Raw genomic sequence first — 16,007 nt, forward strand, 5'->3', positions numbered from 1 at the left:
TTACAAGGTAGCACAGAGGGGGCTCAGTAAATATCTAGCTGACTAGATATGAGGCAGACATTTCATAGATGAGAAAACTGAAAAAGATTACATAACTTGCTTGAAGTCACAAAACCTGGCAAGGCAGTGACCCTACCATACCCATGTCTGAGTCTCACAGTACCACACTCTATTAGTAACGCTGTCTCAAACACATGCACAAGCACACCTTCTTGTACTGCATTCTGCCTTTATTGCATTTTGCAGTTGCTGCCTTTTTCTTCCCCCCCCACCCCCGCCCCGGCCAACAAATTGAAGGTGCTGCAGCAACCCTGTATTGGGCAAGTCTCTCCGTGCCATTTTTCCAACAGCATTCTTTTTAAATTAAGGTATACTTTGTTTTTTAGATATAATGCTATGGCACACTTAACAGACTACAGTATAGTGTAAATACAACTTTTATATTACACTGGGAAACCAAAAAAATTGTTTGACTTGTTTTATTGTGAGACCTGCTTCACTGTGGTGGTCTGGAACTGAACCCACAATATCTCCATGGTATTGTCCTGTATTAACTACACTTTCAAATAAGCTTCCATTAGGATATAAAGGGACAATACAATTCTCCAAGACTTAATTTCTATGCATCATAAAATAAGGTGAAAATGCTTATGGGCACAAAAACAGTCTACTTAAACGTGACAACAGCCTTAATATCAATCAGGATAGTCACGGTGGTGAGCAACCCCAGAATGGACTAAGGATGTGATGCCTAAGAGGAGACTCCTACTTTGAACTTTCGTCCTTACAACTGAGTTTTAGAATTACGTACTTTTAAATCTTTCGGATTTAAAAATATAAAGTAATGAACTACCTCTATTTGTATCACTTAATGATTATTAGCACTAAAAAAGATACTTTTAAAAGCAAGAAACTCCCACAAGACCCCCTCAGTGTTTAAAAAGTATTAAACATGCATAAAAAATTATCCTTCGAAAGCCATCCTTGCAAATTACTTACATAGATTCAACGTAACTGAAATTAAAAGCCCAACAGCATTTTGGTAGCATTTGACAAGCCAATTCTATAACGTATTTTGAAGACGTATGGGCTAGTAAGAGCCACAAAATTCTTTAAAGAAAGAACACAGCAGGCTTCCCTGGTGGCGCACTGGTTGAGAGTCCGCCTGCCAATGAGGGGACGTGGGTTCGTGCCCCGGTCCGGGAGGATCCCACATGCCGCGGAGCGGCTGGGCCCGTGAGCCATGGCCGCTGAGCCTGCGCGTCTGGAGCCTGTGCTCCGCAACGGGAGAGGCCACAGCAGTGAGAGGCCCGCATACCGCAAAAAAAAAAAAGAACACAGCTACTAACATGCCTTGCCAGACATAAAAACTTTAACATTTAAAACAAAACCAATTTAAGGCAGGTTAGACTTCTGTATATATATTTAAGTCTTTAGAACTAGTAGATGAAAACACAGGAAAATAACTTTGATGTGAGGATGCAGAAAATAACAAAGAGCAAAACAATTACACCCAAAGTACTGGTGACCAAACTACTTTAAGGAACTCCTATAAATCAAAGCAGACAGACTAAACAACAGAAAGGTGAACAGAAGACAAGGAGACAATTCACAGAAGAATCGTGAATGGCTTAAAAAAGACAAAGGATGCTCAACTTCATTGATAATCAGAAAAACGCAAATTAAAAAGCAACAGAATATTCTTTTACGTTCATCAGACTGACAAAAATGTCCAAAGTCTAACAATACCGAATGTTCTCAAGTAGTAATGGAAACACCTAACATCTCAGGTGGAGACTAAACTCATGTAACCACACTGGAAAACAACCTGACATTATCTAGAAAAACTGGAGCTACATGCACTTCACGACCCAGTAATTCCCCTTAGGTATACACCCTTAGAGAAACTCTAACGTACATCAACTTGGAGAAATATTCAACAATTCTCATAACAGTGTTATGCTTCTCTTTTTATTTTAGCACAAAACTAGAAACAAAACACATGTCCACCAACAGGAAGAAGAACATAAACTGGTATTTTTATACCGTGAAATTTTACTAATACAGTCACTGTAATGGAGGAAACAATTAGAAACCAAGGTCCCATAGGTAACGACATTAAGACTGGAGTATTCAAGATATTCATACAGTCTCTTAAAATCTTGGCTGAAAGGCTCTTGAATTTCCCATATATACCCATTTCTTGGAGATTTTCAAGCTCATATATACATTATATAACTGAATTAAGACTGCTACTATGATGTATAGAAGTTTCAGGAACACTACATTTGAATATTACATTGCTACCTAACAAGTATAAATCTTCACTCCCAATTTAGGAACTAAACATTAATTAATCATCATGGCCCCAAAGAAGCCAGGAATTACTACTGAATAGCAAGTTTACTGCCAAAAAAAAAAGAAAAAGAAAAAAAAAACCTCCTCTACGGCCTTTTTACACTACTGTAATGGTCAAAACACCCATAGGGACAATAGCTGCTTTCAGTAGATTTCACAGATGTGTTGATCTCGCATGATCCACTCAGAAGGTCTAAGACATATTCATTTTTGTAAGGCAGATATTTTCATTTTAAAAGGCACACATTTTAAAGGAGGTAGTCTCTAAGTCTAGCAGATTGCCTACCGTGTTCAGCTTTGCTGTTTTGGAATCATAAACAAGTATAAAGAAACTTGAAGGTAGGCATCCCTGGTGGTGCAGTGGTTGAGAGTCCGCCTGCCGATGCAGGGGACACAGGTTCGTACCCCGGTCCGGGAAGATCCCACATGCCACGGAGCGGCTGGGCCCGTGAGCCATGGCCGCTGAGCCTGCGTGTCCGGAGACTGTGCTCCGCAGTGGGAGAGGCCACACCAGTGAGAGGCCCGGGTACCACCAAAAAAAAAAAAAAGAAAGAAAGAAAGAAAGAAAGAAAAAAAAAAGAAACGAAGGAAATAAGATCTTCCTTGTGAAAAGTTTATTACTTCCTTGTGTCAGTTACTACATTTTATGAGGCAATTATAGACTATAGCAGCAGTTCTCTCCAGATCATATACCTTAAGGTTCAGCTTAAGGAATAAACAGTTTAGGGGCATCTTAATGATGTTTAGAATGAAACAAGTTCTCTGTTTTTACTTCCTGCATGAACAATTAAATTAGTACTTATATCCCTCTGAAATGACCCTTTTGTTACGTTTACTATGGTTTTCCTCTGCCTTTAATGATAGGAGTTGGAGAAGGTGTAAGTTGTTTCCAAATTTGTTTCAATGCTGCTAAATCTACCCACAGATTTGAAAAATTAACAAAGGCTTGAAAATTCTTCCGTGTTGCCATTCAGTCCAGGAAAAGGAAAACACTCCAAAACAGAAGATACATATCACTACAAAGAAATAAGGCAACAATGTAAATACGTATATGTATCCTGAGGAGGAATTTCGTTTGCAGTTTTGTGAGAGATTATTAATGAACAGTATGGAAACCAGTTACTACTACTCAATACTTACGGGAACCTTGAGCAAGCAACATCTCTGAAGGCCAGAATTTCTCTTTTTAGAAGGTCTGACTTTGATAGGACTTATCCAAGTTTAAAAACAAAAAACAGACACCAGGGCTCCACCCCAGCTCTAACGAACGGGGCGGGGCTGAGGTGTCCGAGCATATGGTGAACTTCCAGTTCCATGGGTGATTCTGGCACACCTTGTTGGTTATGAAAAAAGAGAGAACTTCCCAGATTCCTTTTAACTTTAAAAAACAAAAGGAAACAAAACCAAAACAAAATTTTTAAAAATCTAGCACAAACACAGAGAACTAGTGGAGAAAGGGCAAGATCAAAGACAGCAAAGCGAAACTGCTTTTCCAGGTAGGTCTTCACCATGCTATTTGCACACCAGTTATTTATTTTTAAAAGCAGCTCCACTCACCCCCTCTTCCTAAAGGACACCCACAAATGCCTCCGGAAGTGTCACACCTTAAACATTTTTAATACTACTTGCCTCCATCTAGAAGTATAATTGAGAAAAATAATTGTGATAAAAATATAAAATGCCACCCTGAAAGGCAGTCTTGGTTTCATCATGAAAATATAAACGAAAGGCGTTTCCCTGGTGGCGCAGTGCTTGCGAGTCCGCCTGCCGATGCAGGGGACACGGGTTCGTGCCCTGGTCCGGCAGGATCCCACATGCCGCGGAGCGGCTGGGCCCGTGAGCCATGGCCGCTGAGCCTGCGCGTCCGGAGCCTGTGCTCCGCAACGGGAGAGGCCACAGCAGTGAGAGGCCCGCGTACCGCAAAAAAAAAAAAAAAAAATATATATATATATATACACACATATATAAACGAAAGCTATTGGTTGGGTGCCACTCCTCTGTGTTCAGAGCGCCCTACCACAGACATTACCCAGCATCTCCTATTATACAGCTTATGATCTCTCTCTCTTGTATCAGAAAATGAACTCTTTCAGGAGAAGAATTTTGTTGTATTTATCTCTGTAGCTCTGGTGCAAAATGGGGTCTGGCACCAAGATGGCCTCAGCACGTACTTGTTAACTGGACGCCTGATTAGGCAAGAAAGGCTCAGGTGCCTGTGTCTGTGCTGTTCTTCTTAAGCTCTACGTTCAAAACTTATAATGGGGAGGAAAAGCCTAAGGTCTCCAAAAATAATTCATTGAGCAGGCAATGAACAGCTCACTTTATGCTATTTTTTCAGAAAGCTAAGTAATACTACATAGTCTTAGAGACAAACAACTTATTTAGATTTATTTTAATAATCATAAAATCCTCAACCCCCTTCTTCTTTTTTTAAACACTCAAAGGCAACAAGCAACTATTCAGAACAAATACACAGTCACTAAGTGTGCTTTTTCTACACAGATATTTAATTTTAATTAACATTTCTATTTGTCTTTTTAATCCGGAATCTGTTACAATGTTAGGTTAACATACTTCATGTTTAAACAGTTTTGTATCAAACTAAAATTAAAAATCTGGATCTTTGAAAATAAAGACAAATAATGAACTTAAGAAAATTAATGTAGTGTTTTACATTACAAAGCCATTTCAAAAGGCTCTTCTGCTTTTTAACATCAGCCTCTAGTCTCATTCTTTAAATGCAAACTTTTCCAAGTATTAAAGAAACTTAGGTTGCTTTAAGCCTATTTTTTCAGCTTTTGGCAAAACAACGGTATCCAATTTTAGCTCTACCATGTTTATTTTTTTATTTTGTGTGTGTGCGTGTGTATGTGTGTGTGTGTGTGTGTGCACGCGTGTGCCTATGATTTTTTTAAGGATATGTGGTGATGTTGTCCTATGGTATTTTAAACTTAAAATGAGCTTTAAGGTCACTTTCCTACCTGATGTTTTTCTATCATTTGTAGATCTCTAACCAATTCTTATCGTAAGCCATGAAATAAATGTTACTCTTTGATTTTAATTTAAATTGTGTATATAAACTTTGATAAAACCTTTTTCTCTCCCTTTATGCTTGTAATTACGAATTATTCATTTATACTTCCAATTTTTACCAGTAGGGGGAGTAACCTACCAAAGACTAGACTTCACAGAGAAATGTACTATAACCTAACTTTTTAAGGCTTAAGGTAATAACCACTCACCTCTTCTAATTATAGGCACCCTTTCAAAATACCCAAGACAACACAGACCAAAGTCAAAATTTTCTGACCTACATTTTTCTGGTACGCTAAATAGCTCCTCCTCAATCTGCAGTAAGGTCTAAGGAGATACTGCACGTAAAGAGTAAAAGGTACTGACTGCACTTCTAAACATTAATTTCCCACAATGCTCTGACAGTTGCCGTCATAATACTAAACAGGATACGGCTGTAAAGCTCAAACTACTGATGCAACAGGGCAGCCTGCTTGTTCCATTGTGTAGTAATGGTGTTACAACATGGAGGAATCATAAGGGAAAACAAAGTATACAAGTGTAGCAGAAAAAACCGCAAAATAACTAGGTGACAACACCGGGTATATAATCTGTGACTTTCATTTTAATTTATTTTTTACTCTATAATTCATAATTTTAAATGTGTCTGTCCAGAACTTTTCTATGCATTTAAAATGTACATAAAAATAAGTATGGCATTAATTGATGTTTTATAACAATTATGTTTTTGCAACTTGCTTTTATTCAACCGAGAAAATCTTTATGCTAATACATACAAAGGATAAGCCTATTTTAAAACTTTTAACAGATTTTACTTAAGTGACCTCCATAATAACCACCTTCTACACTCCTACCAGTTTTGTTTCCCTACATTCAACTGTTAATTGTCACCAACTTTAAGAGTGAAAAATCTCATTTTAATTTCCAATATTGTATTGGTAATCTTTCTCTTGAATTCTTTTATGCTGGTAAAATATACAACATACAATTTACCATTTTAACCATTTCTGGTTTACAATTCATTAGCATTAAGTACATTCACACTGTCATGCAACCATCACCACAATTCACCTCCAGAACTTTTTCATCTTTCCAAACAGAAACTTTCTACCCAATTAAACCACAGCTCCCCATCTCACAAGACCAAAGTTGAGCACTATTCTAGTTTGTCTCTCTATGAATTTGCCCATTCGAGGTACCCCAGAAGTGGAATCACACAATACTTGTCCTTTTGTGTCACGTAGCATAAGGTTTTCACAGTTCATCCATGTTGCAGCGTTTATCGTAATTTCACTCCTTTCTAAGGCTAATACTGCATGTGTGTATATATATATGTGTGTGTGTGTGTCTATACACACACACACACACACACATATATATATCACATTTTGTTTATCCTTTATCTGCTGGTGGACACTAGGGTTGCTTCCACCATTTGGCTGCTGTGAATAGTGCTCCTGCGAACACTCACGTATAAATACCCGTTTGATTCCTTGGTTTTCAATTCTTTTGGTTACATACGTAGGCATGGAATCACTGGATCCTATGGTAATTTTATGTTTCACTTTTTGAGGAACCGCCAAACTGTATTCCACAGCAGCTGTGTTATTTTACGTTCCAACCAGCAATACACAAGGGTTTCAATCTCCACGGCCTCAAAAACACTTGTTGTCTTCTACTGTTTTTTTAATATATATACAGTAGTCATCCTAATGGGTGTGAAGTGATATTTCACTGTGGTTTGATTTTCTGTCCCTGTTGACCAATGATGCCGAACACCTTTTTATGTGCTTACTGGCCATTAGACTATGTTCTTTGGAAAAATGTCGCATCAACTCCGCTGCCCATTTTTGGACTGAGCTGTTTCATTTTACTGTTGAGTTCCAGGACTTTGTATTCATATATTCTGGCTATTAATCCCTTATCAGACATGACTTATAAATATTTCCTCCCATTCCATGGGTTCAGTCTTTTCACTCTAGAGTGTCCTTTGATGCACAAAAGTTTTTCATTTTGATGAGGTCCAATGTATCTATTTTTTTCTTCTGTTGCCAACGCTTTTGGTGTCATATCCAAGAAATCACTACCCAATCCTGTGTCATAAAGGTTTTCCCTCGCTTTCTTACAGTTTTATAGTTTTTAGCTCCTAAGTTAAGGTCCTTGTTCCGTTTTGAGCTAATTTTTCTAACTGTTGTAGAGCAAGACTGGCCATTTAAACTTCCTCTCCTGTAACTGCCTGTTCAGATACTTTGCTCATCTTTCCATTGGATTGTTGGTTTTCATACTGCTTTGATGAATTCTTAATGTAGCCTTAATGTACCGTTATTCATATTTGTTGCAAATATTGTCTCCCAATTTTGTATTTTTTTTCAACCTTTGTTTATTGTATCTCTGTCACAGAGAAGTTTTAAATGTCTTATGTAGCCAAATTTACCAACTTTTTAAGGCAAATGTGTTTTGGGTCCTCATTTAAAAGGTCTTCCTTGCCCCTCAAGTTAAAAACAGTATTTTCTAACATTCTTTCATCACAGGTATTCCCCTGCCCCACTGCTCAAAATGCCATCTTTATTACATAATGTAACTTTAGTGAAACTTACTGACTAAATCAGACTAACACCAATCCCCCCCCACCCCCCGCCCCTGGTTAACGTCCTCAGTTATTCAACAAATACTTAAGTACTTCTATGGCCAATTGGTCTAATTTTACATGAACATTTAGTAATCCTAAAAGTAGTCTGAAAAGTAGTTTAAAGCAAAGCAAGGAAGAGCTAAATGTGTCCCACTTTCAGCCAGCTATGACCTCCTATGTGGGCTATAAAAGATTACTGCTGTTAACACACTGGGAAAAGTCTTCAGGTTCATTTTAACTTCACCCAGTCTACAAATATCATCAAAACACAAAAAGGAAGTTTATTCCAAGTGACTAACTCACATCTCACATTAAAGAACGACTAATCCCCTTCCATTAGATTCCGACTACAGAACAGCATGTAACTACGTGACTCTTTGGACAGGCTGATTTTCTGAGAGCTGCCTTGAGGTCACTGAATAGGTCTGCTTCTGTGGCTGCTCTGTTTACTTTTCAAACTTATCTCTGTTAATAAACTGTAACTCTAAATTATTAAATAAGAAACTTAAAAGTCATTAAACTCTTCTGACCCTGGCACTTATTTGGCGAAATCAAAAAACAAGGACCCACGTCTCCTGCCTATTTTGTCATTTCACAAATCTGCAAGAGGCTGCGGTCAGGACCAGTTTAGAATGGTCAATGGGTTGCAAGCCTATAAAATTCGGTTTTAGACTTTTTTTTTTTTTAAGCACATCAGAGTTTCTCTGTACTTTGTTATATGGCTGTCCAATAAAGGAGTCTTGCCAAGAGATGTTCAAATGTTACCATAAGAAACAGATATAAATCTAAAAGGAGGTACCTGATGCCCTTGTCTTACCCTACCTAACACTAGGATTATTCTCTGCAGAACTGAAGAGCTTCACAGCTCCTCCACACTTCTGTCCCTCAAGCAAGCACAGACTGATTTATCTAAGATTCTTTTTATCGAAAGACACACCGGCATTAAACAGATCTAAATCTATTTCTTTAATTAGACGCACAACACATATAACATTCTTCTTTTTCTCCAAATACATTTTTTAAACCATGACCAATGTAGGTGCTTCCCCAACTCTCAACACATGCATTACCATTCTTTCAGTTATTTATCCATATACCACAAATACTGAACTGACTGCCTATTACCTGTCAAGTACTAAGGATACAGCAGTGGTTAGGACAAAGTTCCTGCTCTTCTGTTATTTATTAGAGCATTCTATTGCTGTCATCCTTAAATACAGTTTAGCTATACTAGTAGCACTTAAGACCAAGAGACCTATCTTATTTGAACCATCAACCTCTTAATATAAATTATTTGTTAAGGAAAATCCAAACAAGGAAATCACTATGTTGATGACAACAGTCAATAGGAAGCTTAACTTAAATAACATGGATGTCTCCACTGAGGAAAAAAATATACCGCAAATTAATGGACCTTTCACAAACTTAGACTAACTGGAAAACAATCTGAAAAGATCCAAATTGTTATACAATTTATTTAAGGAAACAGTACTGTCTTCAATTCACATGCAAGGGGAAATACTTGGTAAGACGGTACTATCTTCCCTATACACCACACCTAGGCAATTCCAAGATAATCAAGTTTCTTCCTGTAATTTTAAAATAAGTTCGTGATCAGCAAACACACTTTGTAGAATTTAAACATGAATCACCTAAGATTTGTGAGGAGTTTTGAATTACTGGAGTCCAAACTAATATAGACTGGTGATGTCTTTCATTACGCACAGTTTTATGGAAAGAACGTGGACTTTGGAGAAGCACCTCTTACACCGTATGTTTCAACTTCAGCAATGTGCAGGCTCTTCATATCTAAGAAGACAATTCTTTCCCTCACAATGTTGTTTTAAGGAATAACCTAAAATATGTACAAAACATTTAGCACCAAACCTGGTACACAGTTAATCTTTAATTACGTTAAGTTTGTCAGGAATGGTGCTTGAAGCTTCGAGGGAGAGGTTAGGGGGTGAAAAAAGTACAAAATGCAATAAATCATAACGTCTGACCCTACACAGGACAGTCTAATTGAAGGAACTATAAAATCGTAAAGTGGTGACTGCAGTAATAGACAGAAAAACAAAGTGTTTGAGAGGTTAACTGACACTGAGAACCCAAGGACACCACCGCTGGCCCTTAGAGAAGGAACTGAGTCCAACAGAACAGAAATGGAGGCAAGAATACGTCCTTTTCAGCAAAGGATCAAAACATGAAAGAGCATAACACGATCTAAAAAACTGTACACGTTTGCAGCAGATGAATTATACAGGGAATGTTTAAGAGTGAAATACTGGAGATCAAGCTAGTAAGACAGGCTGCAACCAGACTGTCAAGGACTTGCTATCATCTTACTGAGAAGTATGGACTTCTCCTTTGGATAAAACCATTAGAAAATTTTAAGCAAGGAAATAACACAATCCAATCTAAATTTTATAATGATGTCACTGTAAGTGGATAGAGTGGGTAGAAGGAAGCACAGCAGTTATCAGAAGGTTACTTCAAGAGCAATGACCTGAGGCTCAATAATGGCAGTGGCAATAACAAGAGAGAGAAACAATACACACCAGTAAGACACAGGAGGAAGAATCCAAGATTTGCTGATGGATGAATGGGCAAGAATGTTGAAGAACATGGAATGGCTGGGAGGATAGTGTTGTCACTGAGAACCTAGAAACTGTGGGAAAAGGGAGGAATTTAGGACACACTATATTCTGGGGAGATGTTAACAAATACCAACTGCTTGGAGAAGGAAGCAGACGTGTGTGAGTTAGAAATAAAGATTTGGGAGTCACTTATGTAGACAAGGTAGTCACGAGAATTGCTACCCAGCAAAAGAGGACATGTTGGGCAGGAAAAAAGAACAAGGGCTTCCCTGGTGGCGCAGTGGCTGGGACTCCGCCTGCCGATGCAGGGGACGCGGGTTTGTGCCCAGGTCCGGGAAGATCCCACATGCTGTGGAGCGGCTGGGCCCGTGAGCCATGGCTGCTGAGCCTGCGCTCCGCAACGGGAGAGGCCACAGCAGTGAGAGGTCTGCGTACCGCAAAAAAAAAAAAAAAAAAAAAAAGAACAAACCACAGTGAAGACTGGGCTCTGATGCTATTTCAGGAGCAAGAAGAGGAGAGGGCAGGAAGCTGAGGAGCGCAGCGTCCCAGAAGTCAGGGAAGAAAAACTCTCCAAAGAGGAGGTGACAGCTAACAACAGGTAAAGTGGGAGAAAGACCAAAGACCTTTCTGAAGGCCAAAGGTCGTTTTTTCAAACTGAGAAATGTTTTTTAAATAAACTTTTTCTGTAACCAAACTAAAAGCGGCAAAACTGAAAAACCCAAACACCCTTTAGAAAGTATTACCACACTAACAATTAATGCGTTAATTCAGACTTTCTCTCTCAGGAATTCTCTCTTGTAAATTTAATTCTGCATCAGGGCAAATATGATTTGTACATATGAATTTTGGTACAAGCCATCTTTGGGGAATCTGACAACATTTGGAATAACCTGTTTATGTATGATGCACTCCATGATGAAAGTATGTTTCGTAATGTGTAACAACTGCTACAGGGGAAATTCAAACTACATACATAAAAGGAGAGCAAACTAGAAGCAAAAGAAACCCAATTACTTAAATCCTTTGTCAACACATCAAATCAGTGTGAAATAATGAGTCTGACAATAGAGTAAAAGCTTAAAGACTCATTAGGTCCACACAGCATCTTCTAAACCCAAAGGACATAAAAATTCCTCAACGTTTACTGATGCTAATCTGCTAATTCATCTGCTACGGGGTCTACCCAAGGTGATTTATTTACTTAATGCTTTTCAAATTTCCTTAGTTCCTTAAACCTGGGTTAAGTCTGGGACTGTGGCTGGTCTACGAAATAGGCTTATCCCATCACCCTGCTTCTTCCGTTATGCATCACCCCCCAAGTGGTGGTTGCCACAGTTTTTCTGAACCTTCTATGGTTACTAGCACCGAGTCAGATAAACACAATTTGGGTTGTAAAGTTCAACTTCTACTCTTCAGACTTAACTCATAATTCAGACATTAAGACTCCTTATCTTATGGCCCACAACTCAGTTTTCTAATTCACAAACTGAAACCAATAGTTGCATGTATGTGGAAATGACAAGTTTTTAAATGTCTCTCTTCATATTAAATTTTAATAGAAAATTGAGACAATTTCTAAACTATATCATGAAGACAATTATCACAAAAACCAAAAATTACTTTATACAAGTATGATGGGACAGTCATTTTAGCTGTGAAAAGTTATTTTATCCATTACTAACTGTTATAAATTAAGCACTTGACTTCAAAGTGTCAGAGGCAAAAAACAGTTCTGAGGCTTCATAATTAAAAAGAAAAAGAAAAAAGCTAAATATGGCTAACTCTAGATCTAAATCTATGCAGTAACATTCTAGAAGACTTTTTAAAAGAATTCATAACTAAGCGTCTTATTTAGCTAACGGAAATAATGTAATATAATCAGAAACTCCAGAAACTCCAGTTCAACGTGCAGCATCTAGTAGTAACGGCATACCTTTTCTCTCTGCTTTCTGTGCAGGGACAGAAGATGTGGGTGTAGGCAGTTTTGATAAAGTGGATGCTCCATTAGCATCAAATGATTTCTTTGGCTGGTGATCGGACTGTAGCGTAAATGGACTAGAAGGAACAGTGCTTGGGGCAGCAGTTGGATGAACCACTGGTTTGATGGGGTGCTGTACTGGCGTAGAACTACTGTGAGTCTCTGCTCTTGGCAGTCTGTAGTCTCTGTCATTGTGTCTGCTTGTCTGAGACAAAATATTCTGTGGGAGCAAACTACTGGCATCACTGGAATGCTTGTCTTCCACTTTAGTTCAGAGTTCGGAAAAAGAGATGTTGGAAATGACAGAAGGGGAAGAAAAAAGATTACGTTAGAATCCTGTCTTTAACATCAGCTAATTTAGCAACATACCTGTATTTAACATCTTTCTATAAAACTGCGAGCCCAGTTAGCGTTTGCAGTTTTACCACTAGCATATAGATATTCAAATGCTGGAAGAGGAATTTTAGCTCAACTGTAAGTGCTTCATCTACGCTGAGATTTCAAGCGGCTGCTAGTTTGGGGACTCTTTAGAGCCACACCATAAGCTCAAACAAAACATGAGCTGTTTTGTTTAAAACATCAAAACATTGATGTTTTAAAAGATCAAAATGTATGGAGAGGTATAACATTTTTTACTCAAATAAAAAAAATATTTTTAAAATAGAAAAGGTAAACGGTCCATTCTTTTAAAATACGGACCTTGGTTCTAATAACTGACTGACTTATCCACAGGGGTTCAACTACAGAGGAATACTACTTTGCTGTTAGCCTGATTTTTCTCAATACTGACGCGGCTGATTAGTGGGCTCTAAAGCAGCTGGTACTAGGGCTTAGACGACCTCATTTTGGGATGGCTGAATTTTATAAAGAACTCTGCATTCGGTAAGTAAATCAATTCATATTTTTAATGATGCTAACAAATACCAGAGTTAGTTATAAAATCAAGTTACAGATAATGCTATCTGACAACAGGAGCCCTACATCTGCAGCAAAGTCAGAAAAATATACTTGGTATTATCCGTCATGTTAAGAACAGATCCTCTTCCAATTTAAAGCCACAAAAATATTTTAAACTCAAAAGTACTTCTGCTTCCGCAAAAAGAGTACAAAAGAAGGAAAATTTCAACAATCACGGCAACAAAATTTGTATTTGTCAAAAAAAACCTCCAGCCTAAATTACAAGTCTCATCAGTAACTGAAGGATTAAAGCAACTTCCAAGGAGAAAAACACCTTAAGACTCAAGCACATGATATGTAATGATACTACCAAAGGATGCCCTCCCTGTTGAATACTGTATCGTTTTTTCCAGTTCATGGTTCCTCCAAGTCTAGAGAGCATGACAGCACAAAGAAGGAAGTAGGCTTAAACCGCAAAGCAGTTTTCAAGTTGTCAACGCACACCTGCAGCAGAGACACTGCAGAGCATTACAGCACACGTGGGCGCTATGGCGCCAACAGCTTTCTCCTGCTCACGGCTCGAGACGTGACGCCGTTCAGCAGAGACTCCATCCATCCGCACAGCCCCACGACAGGAACACTCAGCAAACATCTGCAGACACTTCTGGGTGCCACCACTGGGCGAGGAGAGGTGTGCTACTGGGGCTGGCACGGAGAGGCCAGGTGTAACGCTCTACATCCTACAACACAGGACAGAATCCATACGCATTCCCTGACCCCAAGCGCCATCCGTGCCACTGCTGAAGAACCCAAGTTAAAGTTTCTCTAACCACAGAGCCATCAGTCTGTGAGGCACCGATTAAAGGTAATAAAAATAATCAACAATACAACTACACCAGTACAATTACAGCAGCAGTAATACCAAATTTAAAATTCTACCCCTACAACTTCACTGTCAAACTGTGGGTATTATTTGCTACATTGCCAAAACTCCCGAAACACAAAAACACTCTTGAAGCATCTTTTTTCCTACCTTTACCTCTTTACGTGGGAAACGTTCCCAACCCCCCCTGTCCCCTCCACCACACGCACACCTCTTTAGCTGGCTGTTGGGGACAACAGCGCTTTAGGCCCTACCCTACATGAACACCAACGTACCAGACATATGGGACACTCTGCCAGCATTTTTTGGATAGACAAAGTTAAGCACTTCAGTGCCTAGGAACCATTATTACCATCACGCCAAGTACAGTCAGTTGACCAATTAAAAAAAAAGTAGCAGCAATACAGCTGCAGCCCTTTCTCAAACATTACTTAAAACTCAAGAAGTGTGATAAAGGAGTCCATTTCAGCACACAGACCCACCGACTCCTCATCTGCACTTCTAGGAATTTAGCTAAGGAAGTAATCAGGGAAGTGGGCAGAAATACGAACAACAGCATTGTTTACTGCAGGAAGAAGCTGAAAACCACGCGGGTATCCACGGAGAGAGGATTATTTATGAATGGGGGCACGTCCAAAACCGGAACACCATGCAGTTAACATACGTTGAACTATAAAATGACAAAAGGAAACAAATCCTTGGAAAACATTTTTTTCTTAATTTTTTTTTGGCCGCGCCGCGCGGCACGCGGGATCTTAGTTCCTCAACCAGGGATCGAACCCGCGCTCCGTGCAGTAGAAGCACAAGAGTCTTAACCACTGGATCGCCAGGGAAGTTCCATATCCTTGAAACATTATTGAACAGAAGAAACAGGTTAAGAACAGTAACATACAGTCCTATTTTTGGTGTAAAATACATGCATATGTAGTTTTTATATACTTTCACATGCAGCGAGAAAAAAGTGTATGTCTCCAAGCGTTCCTGAGTCGTGAGATTAAAATACTTTCCCTCTCTCTACTTTTAATAACAAACATGCCTAACTTCTGAAATCTTAAAGTAGAAAAAACTGATTTCCCTTTTGAAAGAAAAAGATGCACACAGATAATTTGAAACCACAATTCTGATTTTATTTCCTTAAAGATTTTTATCAAGCAGCCAAAAGTACTATTTTCACTTCCACCAACTTTTCTGTCAGACCTCTAATTACCCCAAGAGAGGACGAGTGACTAGGTAATTTTGGAAAGAACAAACATACTAGGCTGTGATCTTTTCTTCTCTGGGAACCAGCAGCCACTACGTGGAGAAGCCTGGCCCAGTAACTAAAAAACGTTATTTTTACACTCATCTAGCGAGTCTTCCTGGACGCCCACAATTTGTTCAGGAGGACCACAAGCTGGGCACTATATTTTTTTTAGCCTGGAAAAAAGGAAAACCTCTCATTTTTAGTTATTTGCCGGAAAGTCACAGTTACTTAAGATATTAAGTGAAATGGGATTACAACCCAGGTCTTCTGTCTCAATATACAATATTCTTAAATTCCCTAACTTCAGTGCTTTAAACCATTGTTATTTTCTAAGAATTAAGTACAATTTCACTAATATAAAAAGTTAAATGTTCCAGGGAACATACTTT

The 16,007-nt window shown here is 38.7% G+C and overlaps 1 protein-coding gene across 6 annotated transcripts in view; it reads right to left on the reverse strand.

Annotated features, from left to right (window-relative positions):
- The window catches only part of WAC (WW domain containing adaptor with coiled-coil), an 84,161-nt gene that overhangs the window by 12,344 nt on the left and 55,810 nt on the right, over window positions 1–16,007 (reverse strand). For 4 of the 6 annotated variants that reach the window (XM_067705651.1, XM_067705642.1, XM_067705632.1 and 1 more), the window contains exon 7: window positions 12,551–12,859. The exons of the other annotated variants lie outside the window; for them this stretch is intronic. In XM_067705651.1, the coding sequence (XP_067561752.1) occupies window positions 12,551–12,859 (309 nt within the window). The remainder of the gene's footprint in view (window positions 1–12,550; window positions 12,860–16,007) is intronic. 6 annotated transcript variants of the gene reach the window in all.

The sequence above is a fragment of the Pseudorca crassidens genome, chromosome 1 (genome assembly GCF_039906515.1).
Source record: "Pseudorca crassidens isolate mPseCra1 chromosome 1, mPseCra1.hap1, whole genome shotgun sequence".
NCBI lineage: Eukaryota > Metazoa > Chordata > Mammalia > Artiodactyla > Delphinidae > Pseudorca > Pseudorca crassidens.